Source organism: Sinocyclocheilus rhinocerous, unplaced genomic scaffold, assembly GCF_001515625.1.
Source record: "Sinocyclocheilus rhinocerous isolate Xijiao unplaced genomic scaffold, SAMN03320098_v1.1 scaffold246, whole genome shotgun sequence".
NCBI classification, from domain to species: domain Eukaryota; kingdom Metazoa; phylum Chordata; class Actinopteri; order Cypriniformes; family Cyprinidae; genus Sinocyclocheilus; species Sinocyclocheilus rhinocerous.
In genome coordinates this window covers 130,828-158,476 of record NW_015661875.1, presented here as the reverse complement: position 1 = coordinate 158,476, position 27,649 = coordinate 130,828, and the positions used below count along the sequence as shown (strand labels likewise).

Below are 27,649 nucleotides of genomic sequence, written 5' to 3'. Positions count from 1 at the left end.
TATATACAAAGAAAAATTCTATGGATATGTTGTTTCAACTACCCAAATAAAAAAAATGCAGCATGTAAGTAAGTATTTGATTTATTATTTCCATAATTCATAAATCCTGATTGTCATGGCTTGTAAAATCAGGAATGGAATTTTACTGGTACATCTGGTGACTCTTGCGTGTGTGACAATGGAAGAGATCAGACTGACGGGATGTTAAGAGTCGACTGTCATTCTCACTCATTTCTCACAGAAATCTTTGTTTCTCTGCTCTCAGATCTGTATGAAGGCCTGTCGTATTGATAATTTATCAACTCTGTGAATATGGAAGGAACAGTGACTAATGAAGCAACTCCAAAATATAATAATAAAAATCATCTCCAAATTTCAGAAATGGAAAAACTAAGAATCCGCTTTATCCTTTTGTGTATTTCATATTTTATTTTCTGCCAGTTCGTAGCATTCCATCTTTTTTATTTTCAGCATTTTATGCATGCTTCTGTTCACATTTTTTCACCTGCTTTATTGTTTATGAGGTGAAAATGGTGGGTCTGATCAAAACAAGACACATGATTTAAGGAATCATTCATGTTTGCAGAGTTATTCGTGTTGACTAAAACTAAAACCATAAAACGACAACAACAAAATTCTCATTGCTTGAAATAAAAATAAATAAATAAAAAGTAAATGAAAATAATACGCTACTTTATTTCATACAAAAAAAACATAAAAATGACAAAAACACAACTTTAATTAAAAAAACGAATCATTTAAACTTTAAAACTTTAACTAAAATTAAAATGAAAACAGAAAATATAAAAAATAAAATCTAATTTAAAATATTAACATAAACTATAATAGTACATCAATGATGGTCTGGAGCACTAATGTCAGTAACACTAACTATGAGCAGCAGTAATAGTGTTGCCAGCCTCTTGCGTATTTAAACCACATTACATTGACACACACTGCCGGCGTAAGTGTCCACCCCCGCACAGGCGTATGAAAATTAAAATCTACCCAACGGCCCTCTTCAGGGCCGTTTTCCATCACGCATCCTTATGAATCTCAGATTTCATCAGATTTCAATCAGAGACGTTAAAGGAGGATGCCACTACAGATGCTGAGTAGATTATCATGCAGCCAAACACTCTGTGAGATAAGAGGACCCTGTTTGATACACTGATGTGGGGGTGATGTGGTTTGGATCAGGGTCAAAGGTCAGTCTCACAGCCACTGTTTTGTAGATTTACAACGGACGAGAAACGTGTTTTCGGTGGGCTGAGATCAGCTAAACATATGGAGGCTTCACCATCAACACAAACACTTATCCAGATGTTACAAACACATGGGACAATACCATTTTAGCAAGAGTTCACCTGAAAATAACCATCCTGTCATCATTTACTCACTCTTAACCCGTATGACTCTCTTTCTTTCTGCTGTGCAACACAAAAGGTGAATTTGTGAAGGATGAAAGCGATTGAGCACTGTGGTCATCAAGCTTCATAGACTTCAGAAGACTTGAAAAATAGGACCAAACGACATACTGTGCACATTTATGATAATTTTATGACAGTCCACGTCCTCATTCACCTTAATAATCAGACCACAATAATCAGATCAAAACTAAAATCCTACAATCCTTCTCTAGTTCTGCTGTTTTGGGGCTGGTAAGATTTTTTTTTAAATGTTTTTTTAAGTCTCAAAACAGTAATATAGTGAAATATTATTACAATTTAAAATAACTGTTTTCTATTTTAATATATATATAAAAAAAATCTATTTATTCCAGTGATGTAACTAATTTATTTGATCAAAAATACAGTAAAAACTTTAATAATGTGAAATATTATTGCGCTTGAAAATAACTATTTGTTTTCTATTTGAATATACTTTAAAATGTTATTTATTCCTGTGATGTAACAATTTCATTTGATAAAAATTACAGTAAAAATGGTAATATTGTGAAATACTATTACAATTTAAATACCAGTTTTCTATTTGATCAAAAATACAGTAAAACAGTTATATTGTGAAATACGTATTATTACAATTTAAAATAACAGTTTTTTCTTTTTATATATTTTAAAATGTCATTAATACCTGTGATGTAACTGTATTTAATCAAAAATACAGTACAAATGGTAATATTGTAAATATTATTTTCATTTAAAATATCAGTTTTCTATTTGAATATATAATGCAATTTATTCATGTGATGTAACTGTAATTTATTTGACCAAAATTACAGTAAAATTGTAACATTGTGAAATATTATTACAATTTTAAATAACTGCTTTCTATTTAAATATATTTTAAAATGTAATTTATTTCTGTGATCAAAGCTGAATTTTCAGCATCATTCCTCCAATCTTCAGTGTCACATGATCCTTCAGAAATCATTCTAATATGCTGATTTGCTGCTCAAGAAACACTTCTGATTATTATCAATGTTAAAAACAGTTGTGCTAACGAATATTTTTGTGGAAAACATGATACGTTTTATTTTTCAGAATTTAGAAATTCTACAGCATTTAATGTCTGTATTGTCATATTTAATCAATTGAATGCATTTAAGTCTTGCTAATTTCTTGCTGTTTAGTATGCTGTATAATGTGCAGTATTGCGGTTGTCGTGTGAGGTGTTGTTTAGTATGCAGTGGTGGGCCGCATTTAGCACACTGCAGTAAGGGAAGACCCTCGGCTCTCTCTGCTGCAGCACTGCTGCTGCTGCTGCTTTACAGCATCTGTGATTTCAAACACACTGCTCATGGCTGGAGTTTCCTGACTCTGCAGTGCACTTATTTCCCCTGACAGAGAGACTCCTCTGAACCCTCTCTCTCTCTCTCTCTCTCTCTACTCCAGCTGTCTGTCTCTCAGTCTCTTGCTCTGATTTTGGAATCTGCTTATTTCCCAAGACACAACAATCTCTCCGGCTGTGTCTGTCTCTCTGCTCTGAGCACAGCTGTCCTAATGAATCTGGCTGTAAGCAGCTGCCTTAATCGCATTCAATTCTCCGGACGACATCAGCAATTACAGCACAGCTTCACTGTTACCACTACAACACTGCAGATCCTTTGCTGCCCATTTCATCCTCTCGCTCGCTTTTCATCCTGCCTTCTTTTAATGTCTCCCTTTTCTAAGATCCTCTCCATATTTTCACCCATTCCTCTTGCTGTGACATTTACAACATGATGTTTTTTTTTTAAAGCACATATCATCATCTATTTCTCATTGGTGCATTACAGCAGAAGTTAACATTTTCTTATCTTTTTTTTGGTCACATAATAAGTGATGAACAATTGTGTTTTCCCTCTGTGCAACCTATGATTTGGACCTGAACTGAAAAAAAAAATTGGATTTACTTTTTACAGTTTTCACTCAGAGTTTGTTATCTCTTTATTTTGATAGTCCACTTTAGACATTTTACAAACTATAAGTAACTTTGCAACTACATGTCAACTAGCAGTCATTTGAGTATTAGTAGACTGTGTTAATATCTGCTAACACTTTATTTTGATGGTCCACAAACAGACATTCAACTGACTGTAACTTTGCAAGTACAAGTCAACTTCCACTAACCCTAACCATAACCTAACAGTCTACTAATACTCTAATGAGAGTTAGTTGACATGTAGTTGCAAGTTAATTAGAGTTAGTTGACATGTAGTTGCAAAGTTACTTAGTAGAATGTTAGCAGAATGTCTAAACTGGACTATCGAAATATAATGTAACCCAGAAATTTTGCCAAAAAATTAAAACCCCAAGTAACACATTGACTTAAACGCGAAATTTTGAAGTAGAAAAATCTAGTAAAACACAGTCCAATAATCTATTTACAGTTTTGAAAAATCATTTTTAGAGTGTATGATTTTCACCTAGGGCAAAAAAGGAACATAGGAATTTTTTTTAAAATATGGACCACATTAATTATACTTTTATGGTGCTTTTGAACAGTGCTTACGTTGTGTGGGAAATAACTTTTGTTAAAATACTAAAAGCCATCCTTTTTTTTTTTTCAGCTGAACTGCCCCTTTAAATCCCTGAAGCTCCAGCACATTTGAACATCTAAGCAGGATTTTCCAATATTACACACTATAACTCATAAAGGCAAACCCAAATCCTTTGCGTCAGCTCACGAGAAGATATCTGCTCATCTCAGCAGACCTGAGTTCTGTCTCACTCCCTCTCTGTCCATCTGAAAGCCCTGACCTCAGGCCGGCCCCTCCGAGGGCCACACAAGCCGGACCTGGTGCATGGGGCCAGAGGCCAACATTATGATTTGATGGTGCGTTGCATGATCTGAGTGTCTTCTCTCATAATGGTGGTAGTGAACAGGACAGAGAGTAGATGAGGCTGAATTATTCACCTCAGCCATTACACACATTCTGCCCCGCAAAAGCACCTTCCTCCATTATTTAAAACCAGCAAGTATAAGAACTGGCTTTTACAGCACGTGGAGAAGAATCCAGTGCACTGGAGTGTGTGTAAGTGAGATAGCGACAAGCCATCAGAGAAAGAGGTTAAATTTAGGCAGGGAAGAGGATTGAAGCCTCCAAAATCTAATTTACTCTTTTCCCACGTCAGTCAACAAGGATAAAACACATCGGCAGTGTTTAAGAACGAAGCAGAATGCTTACTGAGCTGAGTGTGCACATCTATCTATCTATCTATCTATCTATCCGTCCATCCGTCCGTCCGTCCGTCCATCCATCATTTTATGCATCTATCATTCTATCTATCCATCCACCCATCTATCGTTTTATCTATTGTGTTTCTTTCTATCGTTCCATTCATTCGTTCATTCATTCCTTCATTCATTTATTCATTCATTCATCCTTTTATTTATCATTTTACCTATCTGTCTATTGTTCTATCGATCCATCCATCCATCTATCTAGCCTATAAACATTTAAAATATTTTCCTAGTTAAAAATTACAATTATATGATTTCTTTGTATTTCAATTCATTTTAATTCTATTTCCTTGTACTCATATTCGCATGGCAATTCTGCATCCGGCTAGTTACCTCGGTACAAGTTCAGGAATTGAATTGGAATATAAAGCAGAAAAATATACAATTATAAATGTTGCCTTGCCAGCTAACTCAAATAAAATAAATTGAAGTACTAAAATTATAAAAGCAAAATTACAAAAATTAACATGAAAACCAAAAATATAAAAATAAAAGCTAAAAAACATGATTAATACCATAATAGTATATAAATATTACTAAAATAACACTGAAATGAATGCATCCTCACTGCTCTGGCAGCCATGAACTGTGCTGTGGACATGAATGCTGTTTCTCCCACAACTTTACAAATCGTGATGTGGTGAAACCCATGTGGGAGAAAGAGCGTTTGTGAGTGGGCAGGTCACTGACGACTTTATTAATCCCCACTTCCTTAATTAAAGAGAGGAGTTCAATGGACGGCAATGAAGCATGTGGTGACTCATCAGAACACACACACACACGGCTGTGTAAACAAACACACACTCTACTCACTCACACTAACTCAAGACCCGACGCAAACACTGTGGGAAAGTTTCTCTTTTAGCTTTACATCTTGCAGGTCGGATATGTAGAGATGCATTAACATGTTTATATACAGTTACGGTGAGCCCAGAAAATATTTGCACACTTGTCTCTGTCTGAATGTCATTGCATTAGGTACAAAATATGAAATGAAGTGTCTCAAATGCTGCAGGAACTTTTCTCTTCGATAACTTGATTTTTCTTCATCATTTGAAGTGTCTCAGTGTCTTCGAATCATATGGTGGTGATTTTTAGGGGATAAATGAAGTCAAGTTGACTGGCTTCATTTTCAATACTATATCTAATGTTGTAGCACTTTAAAAAGAACAAAGGTCTATTTATCAAAAATGGCACTGAATTTAATTGGAATATAAAGCTGTTGTTATTAGTGTGCCAACTAAAATAAAAACAAACTATTAATTTTTTTTAAATTAATTGAAATAATAAAATAAAATAATATAAAATATTAGACTAACTTAAATGAGAATTATAAATGTATTGAAAAAAAAGTGGCAATGAATTGAACTGGAATACAAAGCAGTGTTGTTATTAGTGTGCTAACTAAAATTAAAAGTTGGTTTCACTAATTGAAATACAGCGGAAAAAAATAAAATAAAATAATAGAAGAAAAACTTATGGAATTATAAATGTTGCCTTGGCAGCCATCTCTAAATAAACTGAAGTACTAAAATATTATAAATGAAACTGAATAAATAAATAAATAAATTGTCAGACTTTGTTCCTTGTTTTGTGTGTGTTTTGCTCCCCATGTGCCCTCCTTGCCCATATTTGGTTAGTTTCCTGTTCCTGTCCTGACTATGTTGATTCTTTCCAGGTGTTCCCCATTTATTTCCATTGATCCCAGGTGTGTCTCGTCATCCCCTCGTCTTGTCATGTGTTTAAATAGTGTTCCCTGTTTTTAGTTCAGCGTCCGGTATTGTTCCTGTCTACGTGAGTTTTCCTTGTTCCTTGTTAAAATTAAAATTCTCTGGATTGGTGTACTCCTCATCTCCCTCCGTTCCTTGCTCCGCACTCCACTCAGTAGTGCAACCGTGACAGAATACCGGACCAGACTGAAAGTGAGCGGCGCCTCTTCTCCCCGTTTTTCTTTTTTCCATTTTGAAAGTTTTTTGTTTTCCTTGTTTTCCCCGCGGCTATGGAAATTGGCGCTCTGTTTGCCTCCTTAGCTCACATGGATCTCCCCTCCGTTGAGTATTCCTGGGAGTTCCGCAGGCTCGCCGCGGCTACGGCCCTGGATGACTCCACCCTCAACTCACTGTTCTGGCACGGGGCCAACTACCATCGCCCCGTGGACCTCCCAGACACCACGGGACTAAGCTGGAGGGAAGGGATCCTCCGGTGTCTGGAGAGCGTCCGGCCCCAAGCCAGAACCAGCACACCGGCCGCGGCATCCTCAAGCCCGTCGCCCGCCGCTGTCTCAAGCCCGCCAGCCGCTCCGAAGATAGACCTGCCGGTCGCGCCGTTGTCAAGCCCACCGGCCACGGCACTCTCAAGCCCGCCGGCCGCCATTGATGCAAGCCCGCCGGTCACTGCAACGACAATACTTGGGGACGCTTACGGGCTCCGAGGCCCTCCGTGGGCCAAGACAGGGGACTGGAGCCCTCCCTGGGCTTAACTGGGGATCTGGAGCCCTTCCTGGGCTCAACGGGGGATCAGGAGCCCTCCCTGGGCTTAACTGGGGAACTGTGAAGTGCTTACGAGGAGCTGGCACTGGAGGGTGCTCTGGAGGAGCAGGCACAGCAAGGCGCTTACGAGGAGCTGGCACTGGAGGCCTTCCGTCCGTTAACCCTGTTCCTAGAGGCCTACAGAGCGCCCACCCCCCTCCCCGTTGGATGTTATACGGCGCGGGATGCGCCTTCCGGGAGGGGGGAGTCATGTCAGACTTTGTTCTCGATTTAGCGTCTCATCCAAAAGACGGTGCTTTTTGTCAGTATAGTGTCCCCGTCACTACACAGGGGCGTTAGGACCCACACAGACCACAGGGTGAGCCCCCCCTGCTGGCCTCACTAACACCTCTTCCAGCCGAAACCTAGTTTTCCCAGGAGGTCTCCCATCCAGGTACTGACCAGGCTCAGCCCTGCTTAGCTTCAGGAACTTTAGTGTTCACCGTTTATTTCCATTGATCCCAGGTGTGTCTCGTCATCCCCTCGTCTTGTCATGTGTTTAAATAGTGTTCCCTGTTTTTAGTTCAGCGTCCGGTATTGTTCATGTCTACATGTGCTACGTGAGTTTTCCTTGGAAAAAATTCTCTGGATTGATGTACTCCTCGTCTCCCTCCGTTCCTTGCTCCGCACTCCACTCAGTAGTGCAACCGTGACATAAATAAATAAATAAATAAAAACTATTAGAAAATTACAAAAGTGCATATCTAAATTACTAAAATGTTAACTTTTTTTTTTATCTAATGCAATGACATTCAGACATTTATAAGTGTGATTTCAGTGTCCAAATCCTTTTTTATGGGCATGTCAAGCTTAAAACTAATTTCCAGCATGGCTACACACAGAAACAACTCTCTTACAAAGTATCATGACATGTAACGTTACAATCTATTAATCATAAAACACAAAAACTCATGTTCACCGTCCCCTTGACAGCAATTCCTTTTTACTGCCGATCACGCGTGTGTTACAGCGGCTCTTAATAAGTCCAGCGCAGATAAAATCTCTCTGCCACATGTTCAAAGTCAACACCAAACAATCACATCCCATTTTACTTTACTATTTTTTTTGAGTAAAACAACAGTAAAACAGATCAAGACTTGATCTTATCCATCAGGAATTGATGTGATGGTGTAAAATGGGTGTTGCACATCAGAAAGTGTTTGCAGTGGAATTATTGCAAAGACAAACATTTTGCTTTTACAATAACATGCACTGCAATAAATCATTCAAAATAAGCACAGGAACTGGTATTAAGTAAAGAGGGTAACTTTTTATTTCATGTTGACTTTAACATTGCAGAAATCTCCATTTTCCATTACATCTAAACTCAACGCAACCTGTCAGGGTTTTTCTGTTCAAACACAATCATTTCCTGTGTGTAAAAAGATTAACTCAATCCCAAATCCATTTGAAAGGTCAGTATCTCAGAGTGTTTGGAGCACGTGGTTGATTCATTTGTGTGTTTATCTGTGAAATTATGGCAGAGGATTTGAGGTCAGTCCAAAAAGTTTCCATTTTTTAGATGCATTAACCCCTTTTGCATTCACACACACTCATACACGTGTTTAAATGGAGCACTAAAGCATAAAGATGCATTTTGTCCAGATGAGACTGTGTTGCAGTAAACTATTGTTTCATCCATCCATCAGATAAAAATGCACACATCCAGTAGTTTATGAATAGACATCAGATGAAAGCATAAAGCATAAAAATGCATTAAACAAAATGATCTGCACACTGTTACGTTATTTACATGTATTGATCAAAAATAGCACCTGCGATCAGGCACACTGCTGTTTTTAATCCATAAATGGGATTAATGTAACAATTTCTTTAAAATAGAGTCATTAATCACATGGCATGTACGTTCAGGTGACTAACTCAAAAAACCTGGCAGAAGAATGGAGATTAGGAGTGAAAAAGAAATGGAAGGAAAAGGGTTAAAACACACACATTCAATTGGTCATGCTAAATAACCAGTGAGGATTGTATCTTATAACTATTTATGACTTTGTCAGGCGTTTAAATTTACCGACTCGTGTAAATGTGGTCGATGCTTGTCTCTTTGATACACATGTGAGATTGGAAAGCTGCCCACACAATCCTGTGCTATCCAGATTTGCTAGAGCTAAGAAGCAAGAAAGAGAAAGAGAGAGAGAGAGAGAGAGATGTGTGCTGTCTGCCGCAGAGAGTTTCCTCATTGGCAGCTCAGTTCAGTGACTGAATTTCAATGGTCCTGCTGTGGAAGGACACAAGTTCAGACAGAATCCAGCTCAGTGACATGCAGAAAGGTGATATGTTTGTGTGTGTAAAAGCACAGCTGTAATGTAAAAGCGTTGCCGGGGTGAAAATATAAAGCTGGTCCTTTCCATTTGTGTCGATAACACTGACCACTGCATTGCCGTCGAAACATCTGGCTCGCAATCTCTGATCAGTGCCAGGTCAATTTACACATACAGAGTTTCAGTTGTGCTTAAACAGATAACAACAATTAAACAACAATGCACTGCACTTTACTAATGAGGCATACAAACAGTGTGACAAGTTAAAAGTAATGCATTTTATGTAATGACTATAATGACAGCGCTGTCAAATGAAAGCAGAAGCACTCTGTCACTGTCACAAGGATTTATCACCTATTTTAGTGTCTATCTGGTGAAAACTACAAGTCCAGTTGCTATACAGGTTTGTAAAAAATGTAGGATTGATGAATCAGTTCCCTTTTAATTTATGAGTGTATATTTGAATTTGACATCACTGAACTGCAAGTCAAAGAAAGTTAATGTAAGTGATTAATTTTGGGAAATTAAGTGTTTTTCGACCTTGATGCACAAGAGTTATGTTATTAAATGTGATGAAATACATACACTAAATACAAATTCCTATAGGTGTCATCTATCTATCCATCCATCAAACTTCAAGGCATTTCAAACTTTGTTCAAATCTTTCAAGCAAGTCTTTTAGCATGATGACATTCAAAGCTGTCAGAGTCAAACCATTAAAAATAACCAGGTTTGTAATAGTTAATTAAAACTGAAACTAAAATTAAAACAATTAAAAAACATTTCCGTAACTTGAAATAAAAGTAAATGTGAACTAAAATAAAACAAAATATTTAAAAAAGTATATTCCAGCTTTAATTTAGTTTTAAAAATTAATAAAAACTTTATAGACATACATATACACTGCATATTTTTATAACAAAAACAAAAATAAATAATAAAAACTTTAACATTTAAATGAAAATGGACAATATAAAAATGATTGAAAATATTAATAAAAACTATAATAGCATCTCAACTATACTAAAATAACACTGGGTATTACATTACAATGAATTTAAATTAATTTTAATTCTACTTCCTTACATTCAAATTGAAACTGTAATTCTGCATTCTGTTTGCCACCTCAATTCAAATTCATTCTACATAATGCTTGACTAATCAAACACCATTAATGACAGGAAAGGAAGACAAAATCAAGCAAATATGAGTCCCATCAGAATAAAAAACAAAACAAAACCAGTGTGAATCACTGATCAGTTAAAAGGTTGTCTGAGCTGAACTACTTTCCTTGGTCCCCCTAATAGTAATTCATGTTTTGTAGAAGTGACAGGAAGATGGCGGTCTTTCTTAAGGTCAGATCGGGTATATTTTTAGGTCAGTACTCACCAAGGTGAGGATGCTAAAAAAGAAGCCATTTGAAGACACAGTGCTGAAAGGGGGTGGAACTAAATATTTCAAAACCCAACAGCTACTGAAACATGAACCTAAACTACACATAAGAAGAGACTAGAACCCTTACGTTTGGATCTGTTAATCATGTGATCTTTAAATGCAGCATGACATATCTCTTAACCAAAGACATGCTAATTTCTGGCTCCAGTAGATCCAGGAGTAGTTTCCATGTACTACATGAATTCAACAAATCAAACCCTTGATGGAAACCATTGTTGTTAACAAAAAAAAAAAATGTTGTTAATTAAAATATTATATATATATATATATATATATATCTAAAATAATACTGGATAAAATTAGTTTAATAATATGCACCAATACCAATGGCTAACAATGCAAGTCCTTGAAAACACTCAACGGAAACTCATTCACATGTCCAATTCTGTCTCATTGCCCTCATAAAATATAGACAATACAAGAGAACGAAAAGTTAAATGTCTCCATCAACAGCTCTGTATCGTGTCGGGTGTGTCACACTATGACCCCAGCCTACATCTTGGAGTCACTGTATGCTTGTCATGTTCCTAAAACCTCCACAGTGCTGCTATGCCAACCAAAGCTCCTCTCAACCCCAGAGAAGGGGACAGGTCTGGACACATGACCCTGATGTCATTGGAGAAGATGGAGCAGATGTGGATGGGGCCCTCCATCATTGAATGATTAGTCAAGCACAGGCACACAAGACTGAAGTAACAACACGGACTGATGTCAAAGGTCAACATTATAAGCTCTGATCATTGAACACATTTATCTTTACGTTGTTGATAATACAGATACTTCAACGGCCTGTAAGTGAAAGCCTCAGAGGTGACTGGCAAGATAGAGATACAGAAGGAAATCACTTTTCAACAATGTGAAATCCCACAGCTGCACACAGGGAAGAGCCACAGCAAAGAGAGAGAGATTTCTGAAAGGTCAGATGACACACACAGACTTGTGATATCTCTCTCCTCTTTCTTTTTACCTTCCTCTCTTTATTTCCCTCAACACATGGGCCTTCTGAGATTCAAAGAAAGAGAGAGAGGGTCACTAATAGAAGTGGAAATGGTAGATTTGTTACCAAGACAAATATTGGTGAGCTTCCTGTTCAAATGTCATCTCTGAGTAGAGGGGGTTGCAAAACTAATCTGATGCATGACAAGCGTGACGACTGCATGTTTGTGTACATGTCTGCTGGCTTGTATTTGCTTAACTGACAGTGTGTGGTGACATAAACGAGAGGTTTTGAGGGAGTTGGATATCGATGCAGACACGATAATCACATTAAAGCAAGACAAAACAATACAGGCCAGTACATCAGTGGTGCTGTGGTTAGAAGGAGCAAGTTGTGAACTATCACCACTGTGCCACTGAGCAGTATACTTTAACCTGAGATTACTCAAGGGGGACTGTCCTAGTAAAGCGCACTGATATAAACATCTGATAAATGGTCAAGCAGTAAAGAACAATGCAGGGCAATACCCCAGTATCACTGTTTGTCCTGCAAACCAGTAGTTGATCATCTTGCTTGGTAACCAAAAGTGAACTATCACTATATGAACTATCACCATTGTGCCCTTGTTCAAGACTCTTAACCTCACGTTACACCATTGTGACTGAACCTGTAATAAATGTACTGATAAAAGTATCTGATAAATGAGATAGTTCTGAACAATGCAGGTCAATACAAAAGCAGCCCTGTTTCCCTTGAAAAATCAATTATTATTCACCAAATGGTTGTATGTTCAAACCCGGCAAGGTATAATCCATTCTGCTATTGAGAATCCTCAGTTTACGTAATGGGGACTGTCTGACTGTTGCTAATAGTTACTTCATATAAAAAACATATAGGGACTTGAATGTAATAACATTAGGAATAAGCTACTGAAAAAAAGCCATATTGGTTGACCACTCATTTGAAAACTTGGGGAATGTCCTCCCCAATGTCTAGTTATGCTGAATAAAATAGTCTAATAAATGACAGAGCATAACATGCAAGACAAATACTCCAGTAGCCCTGATTACCCTGTACATTTCCTCTAGACTAGTGGTTAAACATCTAGCATGGTTAACCATTAGGTTGTAGTTTCAAGACCAACAAGGTTTGATGCATTGTGCAACTGAGCAGAATACATATCCTCAGGTTACTCCCATGGAATGTTCTCTGTAATAAATGTACTGATAAAAGCAAGGCTGTAATCACATTTGGGGACCAAATACAATAATTTATTAATCAAATCCATATCGTTGATCTGAATACTGGGGGGACGTGTCCCCATTCAATGTCTACTGCCCTAACTAAAACCATCTGATAAATAACCGAGCAGAACATATAGGGAAATACCCCAGTGAGAAGTGACACAATGTATATCGCTAGATGCAATTCAGAACCGAGGATAGCGCTCACGGAGCTGCCGCAACATTTCAGCACCGTGGACAGCGTTCACCGAGCGGCCGCAGCAATTCAGCACCGCGGACAGCGCACATCGAGCGGACGCTGTAATTCAGAACCACGGACAGCGCCGCCGCTGCTGCTGGTTTCCCCGCTCTACAGCAGTGAGGAGGGGGGAGGTGAAGAGGGGTTTCCTCAGAGCTGGATGGAGCTCCTCTCTCTCTCTCCATCTTTGCACATTACCACCTTCACCAGCGGATTTCCATGAGAGGGTTATCACCAATCACATCACACGAAAATCCATGGCCTTCACGTTTTTTTCCTCTGCCTAAAGCTGTATTATCCTGCCAATTCAGAAGATTTTACAAAATACCATCATTCCGTAACTCGAGTCTACATTTGATTTTTTTCCATTTTTGACAGAGGAAGGGAATTGATCGCATATTATACAGCCTTTGCTCTACCATTTCATTCATCCTAAACCAGCATCACTGAAAAAAAAACAAAAAAAAAACATGAAGCACGAATGGAAATTACCGGCGAATGCATGTTTGCATTAACAAGACTGTCATGCAGAGAGGAAACCAGCATTCTGCCCACGATTCACAGCCATCCTCACTAATATCAGCCCACTGCATCCACTGTCTCTGACAGTAAATCCCATCTCTATCACCGATGTCTATATGGCCGGGTACTTAACAAATAATACAACATCCACTGAATTAAATGTGCTCATGAAACGCTGTGGCGTGAACGTTGAGCTATTTTAAAGGTTTAACAAACTAAAATTAATAATTCCGCAGATAAAACTATATCTTCATGTGAAATTTCATTATAATATAACAGATACACATTAACCAGAAGCTGGGCTGTTTTTTAGTGCAGGAGGTTTGGCAGGTAAATTAATCTCTGGCAAAGAGGGGAAAAGGCTTTAAATCACCGCTGACCATGAGAGAAACACACACAAACGCACACATACACACACGCACGCACACACACACACACACACACACACACACTTGGGGAGGAGAAGCACCGCTGGCAAACAGCTGGGAATATGCAGCCGCTTTCCCCCAAAATAAACCCCAGGATGACTTGAAGGATTCTGGCCTTTACCTGTCAAGACGCCGACCCGGATTTGGTGGTCGTGGTTTGTTAAAAGCATCCCGTCTGTCGCCATATTCAGCACCGCTGTCGCCGCACTGAGAACTCCAGGCAGAGCCGAGAGCCGAGCGCATCGAACTCTGGAGGGGGAATGAGGGAAGCGCGCAGGCGAGAGCAGCAGAGCGAAGATTCAGCGCTCATCATTTCTAACTGGGAAATCCGTGAACAAACAAAGGTCCTTAGATTTTAGGTTTACATTATTACAGAGTTTTTATAAGAAACACTAATTATGTAAAATAAAGTTAACTTACATAATTATATACACTACCGTTCAAAATCCTGGGGTCAGTTAGATTTTCTTTAAAATAAATTAATATTTCTATTAAGCAAGGATGTATTAAATTGATCAAAAGTGACTGTAAATACATTTATAATGATGTCTAAAAGATTTATATTTCAAATAAATGCTGTTCTTTTGAACTTTCTATTCGTCAAAGAATCCTGAAAAATAAAATGTATTACGATTTCCACACAAATTTGAAGCAACACAACTGTTTTCTCAGAAAAGTTTCTTGAGCAGTAAATCAGCATATTTGAATGATTTCTGAAGGATTATGTGACACTGAAGATATAATATAATATAATATTATATTATATTATTCAACACCAAACCAAACTTGAATTCTTATTATTATTCAAGACTTAAAGGGGTCATATGATGACAGCGTCTTCATGACATGGCGGCAGCGGCAACAATACTACAGTGAAAATTAAAAGTTACGCCTTATTTCTTTGCGTGAACATTTGGGTGGCGTTATGCAAATCTTCCCACATCGTGACGTAGACATGTGGGGGCGTGTTAGAACGAGCCGTTTTAGGTAGGCGTGGTTGACTCTTAACTTTTATAAAGAATATCTCTTTGGATTTGAGACTTTAGTCTTTGCAACTTTACAGATCTTCTTTATGCACCAAGAGCTTGTAACACTCCAAAGAGAAAGGAAAAATTGAAATCGCATCATATGACCCCTTTAACTCATATTATAATGAATATATAACTCATACTATAATGAATATCATTATCAGTTTCACAGAGTATCTTCCTCATATTTTCCTCTCTTTATAAAACACTTGAGCTTGCTTGTGTAGTTTGTCTATTATTGGCTTCTGGAACCTGCTTACCCAGATATTCAACAAGAAAACAAGTAAACCTTTGATAAAGTCCTTAGACTTTTCAAATGTCCAAAACAAAAATGCTGACTGTACAATTCAATAAATGTCTTATTGCTCTAATGTTAACCATTTTGCTAACCAATTTCCTCCTCCCACAGAGATCAATAAAGTTTCTGATCAATTCTATTCACCATATCTCAAAACATTTGATATCTCAGAGAACCCCATGATGCCCTCTTTAAGACACACAAGGACTTAATACAGTTTAAATGATCTCAGAGATATTAACAAGAAACTCATGTCCATTACAGTAGAAATTAATCACTTGCTCTCATGAGTGTATGAACGGCATCACTGGATCATAATGCGGGGGCCACACACACACGCACACACACGTACGCGCACACACACACACACACACACACACACACACACACTCCTCTCTACCTGTAGTCTGGCTGAATGCCATGCTAGTGATGCATGTGTGGGCTTTTCTACATTAAATCATGAAGAGCTCCATCGATTCCATCTCAGAACAATGACGTGTCAATCACGACTCGGGTCACAACCTTTCTTATGTCTGGCATTTTTTTGATTTATTTGCTTTGAAACACAGGAAGTCTCCGATTTTGAACCTTCCTTCTACAGATGATAGCAGCCCTGACTTGTGCAAATACAATCACAGCCTGAAGCAGTAGCCATGTTTCTATTTATAGCAGCACATCACGCTTCTGTGGTGTGTGATTCTTCTTGTTTATTCTCATGGAAAAAAAAGAGAGTAAATTAATAATTCATTACATTTATATAGCACTTTTCTAAGCACTCAAAGCGCTTTACATTGTGAGGGGAATCTCCTCATCCACCACCCGTCAAAAGTAACACCAGTAAATGTCCTCTGCCTGTGTCAAGATTAATTTTTCATGAGCACATTTAAGTGTTGGGGAAGTATAGAGTTTAAAGACAAAGATATCAGTGCAACACTTTACTGAAAAACTGTGAGGGAAACAGTGAGAAAACAGGTTGCTATGCGATTTCTAGGCTATTAACACATTGCAAGGATATTTCTAATGTGTTCTAAAGGGTTCAGGTCCATTCTTCAGTGTAAGTCTGTGGGATTCTTTCAGCAGTTGTTTATAGGTAGCATGTATGTAGAGCGTTAAAAGTGAGCAGACAAGCACCAGCCTCATTATTTCAGTTTTCTTGCATAACACTTCTGTCTGATCATAAAGCAAATCAAGTACATCAGGCATACAGACTGGAGGCTGCATCTAAGATGCTGACAATTTTCTGTAGAACTTGCACAAACGCAAAGAATTTACAGAAACTCCTTAGTGACTGACTATGCAAATACTGTATAAATATTATGTTTATCAATGTTGAAAACAGTTGTGCTGCTTCATATTTTTTTGGAAACCGTGATGCATTTTGTTTTTCAGGATTCTTCAATGAATTGAAAGTTCAAAATAACAGCATTTATTTGAAATCTTACTGACTCATATGCTTGCTTATTGGTAGTGTATTACGGTTTACACAATTATAATATGCAGCACAACTAACTAACTAACTAACTAACTACCGAAAGAAAGAAAGAAAGAAAGAAAGAAAGAAAATGTTTCCTGAGTAGCAAATCAGCATATTAGAATGATTTCTGAAGGATCATGTGACACTGGATATTTTTAATCAAATCTAGTGCATTCAGTGTTGATCTCCTAAAGGAATAAAAAGTTATTGGATATATTCCCCTCTCAAAAACATGGATTTACCACAGACTTAATGAAACCGCAACATCCCACTCACAAAACCTCTTTCTCTTCATTATAATCCAGTTTGGACTTTGGAGCATAATCTGTCCACACAAACTGTTGTAGCAGTACTTGAAACCACGAATCAATTGAAACTGAAAACTGTACAGTTTCGCGGCATTTGAAACAATTAGAATGCTTTAAAATTCAAATTTTTGAATTCAAATTGCCTTATTATAGACATTGCATGCTTCAAATGGAATGTAAAAGGGAATGTTCATAGGATGTTATATCTAATAATGAATAAATATATGCAATATAAGTTATGCAAAAGGAGACTGATGAGATTTTGATGGACATCAACAGTTACTCAGACTCTCTGGTTGTTAGTCACTAGCGTTAAACACGATCCATACTGAGTTGAGAAAGATCCATTTCGTTCTCATTTTCCACCAGCACAGAAAATGGCCTGGAGGAAGAGAGAATCAAATCCGTTCTGTTCCGAATTAATCAGCGGTGTCGTGTCACATCTGTAGGACGAGCGTGAGAGAGAACGAGCGTTTAGTTGCTGTGAAACTTTCCTGCTCAGACACACACCCACCGGATTTTAGTTACAATTTTCATACCGTGTACAGTACAGCAGCGTTATTTGCATTCGCTGAGCAAACAGGAAGGAATGACCTGGAACATCAAATCACCGCAGGCCGTTTTGTTCAGCCGTGTAATTGATTTAAGGCGCGTTAAACCTACAGATTTTACGCTCAGATACAGTAGAACTGATGCTAATAATACAACCGCTCATATTTATTTACATGCTGACAGAATGAAACGGGACGAAGAATACACCAGACAAGATCAGAAGAGAACAGATGAACCCAGACGAGACCAGAGAGGCAAGAAAGCAACAAATGAGGAAAAAACGGCGTTGAAACATAATGACAAAATAGCAATTCCCCTTGGGAAAAATGAAGGTAAATCATTCATTAAAAGCAAGACTTGCATGGGATACAGATGGTGGAGAATAATACAATATTCAAAAATCAATTAAAGTTAGTAGAAACAGAGGAGATGAAATCATGTGTACAAGACTAAGCAACACGTTATTTCCCATGAATAAGTCAAATACAGATAAATATGTAAATGTTAACAAAAAGCATGCACTTGAAAATAATTTAGTGTAGAATTTCACAAATAATTATAAGGAAATTGCAAGTAATACATTTCATTAAATTTGATTTTTCTGTTTAAAAATATAATTTTTTATGTATTGTTTTATAATTTTTTATTTAAAGACTAGTAAAGAATTTTCTTGTAAAACATACTCCAATAATCTTTATTTATAACACTGAATTTTTACACACTATATATATATATATATATAAACACAACAATTCCAGGGGACAAAAACACTTGTATTTCTCTCTTCAAATTGGTCTTGGCTGAACAACATTGGCACATTATGTTGAGTTCCTGCATTGTTAAGTATTACCAGCAGGGGGCTCTAGCAGGTAGATTTAATACACTGAACTGAATAGGTTATGACAGATCCAATCATTTGCTTGCAAAAAGTTAACTGTTCTTCTGTGTTTCCACCTGATTGTGATCGGATGGACATAAACAGCTACGCAGACTCTCTGGTTACTAGCCTTAAACACAATCTAGCATAATTATTTTTGAACATCATTTATTTAATGAAAGTTACAGGAAGACGTTCAAAAGAATGTTTTTAATTTTATAATTTTTTATTTAAAGACTAGTAAAGAATTTTCTTGTAAAACATACTCCAATAATCTTTATTTATAACACTGAATTTTTTTTTTTACACTAATTAGTATTATTAAAAATAACACTAAAAATGCATTATCAAAACTGGAAGGAAATGGGATATTAAAGGTCTACTACAAATAGGAAATAATCAATTGGTAATTGAATTATAGTTAAATTTTGACATGAAACTGGTCTTATTAGGACAATACAAGTAGAGATCAATCAATATAATATATAGATGCCCTGTAACTATAGCCAAGAAACTAAAAGAAGAAGAAAAAGAGGCAAGAAAGCACAGACGAGAAGAGACAAGAATTGACAAGCTCTCATTTTGCTCCATATGCTGGTTTCGCAAAGGTTTGCATGTGATCTGACCTCCATATCTCCATCCCAGGGTCCATTTAATAGCTTTTGACCAACATTTTCTCAAGAATGATCCACTGAATTAATAACATTTCACCACCATTTTCTCAATTTATCCGATTAAAAATGGTAGGAAGATGTTAAAGCATGTTTTTGACAAAATGTGCACTGCAAAACATCTAGTAGTACTTTAAACCACAATGTACTGAATTTAAAAACTAGTTTTTTTGCCATTAAAAAGATTGGCTTTAAAATTCTAGTGTTGTTTTTTTAAATTGAGTTAATATGTTTTACCAAATAATGCATCATTTGATACACAAATTTCTCCTCTAAATGATCAAAACTTCACTGAAAAAACTGTTGCACACAAGAATAACGTTTGTATTGTTAGTAATATTTCTAGATGAGCACTTACTGGACTGAAGCAACTTATCTTTACTTGATTATCCAGACCTTGTATGTCTTCCATTTCCTATAATTGCTCCCACAGTTGATTTCTTCACACCAAGCTGCTTACCTATTGCAGATTCAGTCTTCCCAGCCTGGTGCAGGTCTACAATTTTGTTTCTGGTGTCCTTTGACAGCTCTTTGGTCTTGGCCATGGTGGAGTTTGGAGTGTGACTGTTTGAGGTTGTGGACAGGTGTCTTTTATACTGATAACGAGTTCAAACAGATGCCATTAATACAGGTAACGAGTGGAGGACAGAGGAGCCTCTTAAAGAAGAAGTTACAGGTCTGTGAGAGCCAGAAATCTTGCTTGTTTGTAGGTGACCAAATACTTATTTTACCGAGGAATTTACCAATTAATTCTTTAAAAATCCTACAATGTGATTTTCTGGATTTTTTTTTCTCATTTTGTCTCTCATAGTTGAGGTATACCTATGATGAAAATTACAGGCCTCTCTCATCTTTTTAAGTGGGAGAACTTGCACAATTGGTGGCTGACTAAATACTTTTTTGCCCCACTGTAGCAGTACTTGAAACCACGAATCAATTGAAACTGAAAACTGTACAGTTTCGCGGCATTTGAAACAATTAGAATGCTTTAAAATTCAAATTTTTGAATTCAAATTGCCTTATTATAGACATTGCATGCTTCAAATGGAATGTAAAAGGGAATGTTCATAGGATGTTATATCTAATAATGAATAAATATATGCAATATAAGTTATGCAAAAGGAGACTGATGAGATTTTGATGGACATCAACAGTTACTCAGACTCTCTGGTTGTTAGTCACTAGCGTTAAACACGATCCATACTGAGTTGAGAAAGATCCATTTCGTTCTCATTTTCCACCAGCACAGAAAATGGCCTGGAGGAAGAGAGAATCAAATCCGTTCTGTTCCGAATTAATCAGCGGTGTCGTGTCACATCTGTAGGACGAGCGTGAGAGAGAACGAGCGTTTAGTTGCTGTGAAACTTTCCTGCTCAGACACACACCCACCGGATTTTAGTTACAATTTTCATACCGTGTACAGTACAGCAGCGTTATTTGCATTCGCTGAGCAAACAGGAAGGAATGACCTGGAACATCAAATCACCGCAGGCCGTTTTGTTCAGCCGTGTAATTGATTTAAGGCGCGTTAAACCTACAGATTTTACGCTCAGATACAGTAGAACTGATGCTAATAATACAACCGCTCATATTTATTTACATGCTGACAGAATGAAACGGGACGAAGAATACACCAGACAAGATCAGAAGAGAACAGATGAACCCAGACGAGACCAGAGAGGCAAGAAAGCAACAAATGAGGAAAAAACGGCGTTGAAACATAATGACAAAATAGCAATTCCCCTTGGGAAAAATGAAGGTAAATCATTCATTAAAAGCAAGACTTGCATGGGATACAGATGGTGGAGAATAATACAATATTCAAAAATCAATTAAAGTTAGTAGAAACAGAGGAGATGAAATCATGTGTACAAGACTAAGCAACACGTTATTTCCCATGAATAAGTCAAATACAGATAAATATGTAAATGTTAACAAAAAGCATGCACTTGAAAATAATTTAGTGTAGAATTTCACAAATAATTATAAGGAAATTGCAAGTAATACATTTCATTAAATTTGATTTTTCTGTTTAAAAATATAATTTTTTATGTATTGTTTTATAATTTTTTATTTAAAGACTAGTAAAGAATTTTCTTGTAAAACATACTCCAATAATCTTTATTTATAACACTGAATTTTTTTTTTTACACTAATTAGTATTATTAAAAATAACACTAAAAATGCATTATCAAAACTGGAAGGAAATGGGATATTAAAGGTCTACTACAAATAGGAAATAATCAATTGGTAATTGAATTATAGTTAAATTTTGACATGAAACTGGTCTTATTAGGGCAATACAAGTAGAGATCAATCAATATAATATATAGATGCCCTGTAACTATAGCCAAGAAACTAAAAGAAGAAGAAAAAGAGGCAAGAAAGCACAGACGAGAAGAGACAAGAATTGACAAGCTCTCATTTTGCTCGCTATGCTGGTTTCGCAAAGGTTTGCATGTGATCTGACCTCCATATCTCCATCCCAGGGTCCATTTAATAGCTTTTGACCAACATTTTCTCAAGAATGATCCACTGAGTTAATAACATTTCACCACCATTTTCTCAATTTATCCGATTAAAAATGGTAGGAAGATGTTAAAGCATGTTTTTGACAAAATGTGCACTGCAAAACATCTAGTAGTACTTTAAACCACAATGTACTGAATTTAAAAACTAGTTTTTTTGCCATTAAAAAGATTGGCTTTAAAATTCTAGTGTTGTTTTTTTAAATTGAGTTAATATGTTTTACCAAATAATGCATCATTTGATACACAAATTTCTCCTCTAAATGATCAAAACTTCACTGAAAAAACTGTTGCACACAAGAATAACGTTTGTATTGTTAGTAATATTTCTAGATGAGCACTTACTGGACTGAAGCAACTTATCTTTACTTGGTTATCCAGACATACATTTTTAGAAAAATCAGGTTAAAATGTATCAAATATGATCATCAGGCTTTTTGAGGAACGTTTATTTATTCATCTCTCAATCATCCTTGTATTTTATTGCATTTAAATATCAACTTACTAAGACAGCATTATTAGAAAATATAGAGTGACGACTGATATTTATAAAAGGAGGAACGTTTATTTATTCATCTCTCAATCATCCTTGTATTTTATTGCATTTAAATATCAACTTACTAAGACATAGCATTATTAGAAAATATAGAGTGACGACTGATATTTATAAAATTTTATATAAATTGTATCTGCTATACTGTTAAAAAGATTTCATTGATTTACATTACAAGCTATCGGAATTTCATTTCACTTTTTGTCCATATATCATCATAATTTGTCCAAATATCATCATCTGCACCAAACTGTATATTTTTGCTCAGTTTGCACCGCTGAATAAAACTTAGAGTTGTTTTTCCTCCATATTCTCACTATATCAGACGAGCTATAAAAGCCTGATGTATCAAATTTGCTACTCAACGAAAAACACATATGCAAACTTTTTTTTATATTTTGTGTAAAGGTTCAATAAACTGTTCCATTTCTAAAAATTAGATTTTTTCGGACTGTTATTTCATATGTCAGGCTTTACAGGGTTGAAGTCTACTCATTTTAGAGGGAGCTTCAGGTTGGCCTGCTCATTTTTTTTTCTGAATGAGTCTCTTCTATTGCGTGACTGTCTCTATTAGTCATCTCTTCCACTCTGCTGGATTCTCTGTCTGACAGCGCCGTACCTCAGTCTGATCCCACTGCGGCGGCTCAACATGATGAAGACAGCGATGCAAGGGGTCATCATGAGGCACCTAAAAAAATAACCGTAAAAGTCAAATGTAGACTGACCAGCACTGCATCTGTGACTGGGTTTTTAGAAATGATACAAGCATGTGGCTCTTATTTCTGTCCATCATAAAAATCAGTATATCATACTAGATCATATTAACCCTATAAAGTTTACAGTATCATATTTGATAGGTTAATTTTCATGGCCTCTAAATTATCACCATGATGAAAGACACAATCTACTTCATGCCTTCTGTCATCTTCTGTCTTTTACTTAGGAAGTAATTAATTAATTATATTAAATCAATTACAGTATATAAAGTAAATTATATTAAGCAAATTAATAACTTTGAATTTGTTAGTAATATTTCAACATGAACACTTACTGGACTGAAGCAACTTAGATTTACTTGAATATCCATAAAATCATGTTCAAATGTGAGCATTAAATATGATCATCAGGCTTTTGAGGAACGATTATTTGTTCATCTCTCAATCATCCTTGTATTGCATTGCATTATGTTTTGATCATCAAATTAAGCATTTAAATATCGTCTTACTAAGACAACTGATATTTATATTGTAAGTATCTGCTATATTGCTATAAAGATCTCATTGATTTACATTACAGGCATCAGAATTTCATCACTTTTTGTCCTTATAAAAATCAGCATCTGCACCAAATTGCTTGTTTTTGCTCAGTTTGAGCCTCTGAATAAAATTTAGCTGTTTTTTCCCCTCCATTTTCTCACTATATCAGACTATATAAGCTAGCCTATAAAAAAGCCTGAAGTTTCATATATGATATGAAACATAAAGCACATATTATTATTATTTTGTCCAAAGGTTCAATAAAATGATTTTTTTCTGACTATTATTTCATATGTCAGGCTTTACAGGGTCAAAATGGAATGAGTTGCGCTGAATTTGATTTCTCAGGAGATTGTTGAAAAAAAAAAAAAATAAATAAATAAAAAAAAAGGTTCACGGAGGTTTGTTTTATGTTTGACAAGGCAGGATTCAAAAAGAATTCAAAACATAACAATCAACATCATAAAAGAAAAGAAAAACATTTTGCAGTGATTTCGAGATGCATTTTTCAAAGTATGCGTTAGAGCAAACATAATAAACTTCCGCAGGCGGTTTGCAGGAGATCATTCGGTGACTCATGATTGGAGCATCAACGTTGGACCGCTTGTGTAATGAACTGATAGCTAATGTGCTCTTCTCTTGTCTTTTTTTTTGTTTCCTGACATCGTTGTATAACCTTTTATGTGTTCATTTTGGGGTTTTGTGATCTAGTGTTGCTTAGAGGCTTTATCATACAAATAAATATTTGTATTTAAAGCATCAACAAACAGAAAGTTAAGGTGTATCACTGCAGACAGCAGAACTATTTACTAATTTATTTACTATTTACTAATTCTATAACAATCGGTTCAATGGTCAAGAGCAGATTTAGCATTAAAATATAGCTTTTCAACAGTAAATGATGACAAGGGACGCTAGGGACATGTCCCTACCAATATCCACCGCCTACTAAATTGTCCCTTGCAATAATTTTGCTCAACCAATTAAATATATGTATATGTATATAACCACTGTTGCAATTTTGGCCACATCTGAAATAGGTCATATGATATTACCTGGCACCAAGAGCTTGTAACACTTCAAAGAGAAAGGAACAATTGAAATCTCATCATATGACCCCTTTAAAGTAAATACGCTAGAAAAGTGCATCTTTGAAACTGAGCTTTTCGAAACTCTGAATCAGTTAAACCATTGCGTCGCAAAATGATTCACTTAATTTTTTTATTTTTGGTTAGCATGGTTTAACTTTTTTCATTTTTTAGTAAAACCATGGTTAATTTTCATAAGGAGATGTGTTGCCATATTAACAAAAAATGTAAAAAAAATAAATAAATAAAATAAATAAATAATAATAATACATTTACACCTTACGATGACACATAGGTTGAATATAGAAATATAGTCTTGATTTGCTTTTGTTTATGTATGTGAAATTTAGCTAGGAAACAAAAATTAAGTCAAACTCAACCCCATTAAGGAATAGTTTTTTTTGTTAGTTTTTTTACTGTTTATAAGTCTATAAAACATTGCAAAAGTGATTTGAACAAACCACTTCAGCGTGCTCGACAGGAATGATACCTCAAATTATGCTTTTCTAAATGATCAGGGCTGTGTTTCCCGAAACCTTCTTAACGCTACGTCGTTCTTAACTTAGACTTGTTCAGACAATGTTCGTCAACCACCTAGAAACAACACAGAACATCTTAGCAATAGTTTAGCAAGTTACATACTTGAAACTCATACACAGACTTCATTAAACTCATAATCTCTTCCACATTCACTCCCAGGCGCAGGATGAATTAGCATCAAATTTGAATGCCATGCATTGATGACGAGCAACACAACACAACTCAACACAATTTTAGGTAGGTGTGGTTGACTCTTAACTTTTATAAAGACTCTCTCTTTGGATTTGAGACTTTAGTCTTTTACAGCAGCTCTGCTGTTCAAATGCTCATGGCCAATGAATCTGAGCCGCAGCAAACCATTCAAGCTTTACATAATAAATATTAAAGCGTTAGTTCATCCAAAAAATCATTTACTTACCCTCATGCCGCTCCAAACCCGTCTGACTTTTCTTTTTCCATTGAACACAAAGACATAATCCTTGAGCTGAACTCATTTGATTGTGGATGGTGGTTCCACATACTGGAAAATGGGTTTTATAACAATAAATAAAATGCTTTGTGTATGAGAATCCTTAAACATAATAAAGCCACCAAATATCAAAGTGGCCCAGCAGCTAAGCTAACTATTAGTGGGCAAAAGCACATGTTAGCATGCCAAGTATAACCATATTTAACAACAAATAATCTAAAAGTGTTGATAAAATTTTACATAACTAAAAGTGAGCTTTCAGCTGCTATTTTCATTGTAAATCTCTTTGGAGTTCAACAACATAGAATTCCTTCATCCATCTGTCCTGAACTTAAACAAAAGCTCCACTCTTCACAATAATGGTAACCCTTAAAACTGCTAATAAAACAGAAACTATTTTAAATCTCAATATATCAGAACACAAAACACTAATAAGCCTCTCTGTTTTCTCAAAAACACATAAAATGCCACTTAATCTCCATATTTATTCTCCCCATTCAATTCCACACAAATCATGCTGGGAACAGGAAATCCCAGGGCCCAGTGTCAGCAAAGCTACATTAATGCTAATGAAAATTATTCATGGAATCCCAATATACAGATTTAGTAAACTTTTACACAATTTAGATTGAATGCGTGCAATAAACTAAAATTGTGACAAAATGTTCAAGAATTAAGAATTACTTTAAAGAAGTAAATTGAGCAAGAAGCAAAATCATTTGAGCTCTTATAAATTTTTTGAAAGAAGTGTCAGGCAGAATTCACACAGCTCTTTTTATTTAACAAAAATGATGCTGTCAAGCTCCAAAAAGAGCAAAAAAAAAAATTAATTTTCATAAGGAGATGTGTTGCCATATTAACAAAAAATGTAAAAAAAATAAATAAATAAAATAAATAAATAATAATAATACATTTACACCTTACGATGACACATAGGTTGAATATAGAAATATAGTCTTGATTTGCTTTTGTTTATGTATGTGAAATTTAGCTAGGAAACAAAAATTAAGTCAAACTCAACCCCATTAAGGAATAGTTTTTTTTGTTAGTTTTTTTACTGTTTATAAGTCTATAAAACATTGCAAAAGTGATTTGAACAAACCACTTCAGCGTGCTCGACAGGAATGATACCTCAAATTATGCTTTTCTAAATGATCAGGGCTGTGTTTCCCGAAACCTTCTTAACGCTACGTCGTTCTTAACTTAGACTTGTTCAGACAATGTTCGTCAACCACCTAGAAACAACACAGAACATCTTAGCAATAGTTTAGCAAGTTACATACTTGAAACTCATACACAGACTTCATTAAACTCATAATCTCTTCCACATTCACTCCCAGGCGCAGGATGAATTAGCATCAAATTTGAATGCCATGCATTGATGACGAGCAACACAACACAACTCAACACAACACAACACAACACAACACAACACAACACAACACAACACAACACAACACAACACAACACACACACAGTCTGTGAATCCCTTCTTTAGTTCTAATAAGGTCATGAGAGAGGATCTGAGCTTTAGATGAGGTGAAGTTTCTACTCAGCAGCAAAAGTGTAACTTCAGCAGAATTACAGCAGCTCTGCTGTTCAAATGCTCACGGCCAATGAATCTGAGCCGCAGCAAACCATTCAAGCTTTACATAATAAATATTAAAGCGTTAGTTCATCCAAAAAA

The 27,649-nt window shown here is 36.0% G+C and overlaps 1 protein-coding gene across 1 annotated transcript in view; it reads right to left on the bottom strand.

Moving 5' to 3' along the window:
* LOC107726697 (gephyrin-like) overlaps nt 1-14,562 on the bottom strand; it is a 92,808-nt gene extending 78,246 nt beyond the window's left edge. The window contains exon 1 of the mRNA XM_016536387.1: nt 14,442-14,562. Coding sequence (XP_016391873.1) covers nt 14,442-14,505 — 64 coding nt within the window. The 5' untranslated portion in view covers nt 14,506-14,562. The remainder of the gene's footprint in view (nt 1-14,441) is intronic.
* Between the last annotated feature and the right edge of the window lie 13,087 nt (nt 14,563-27,649).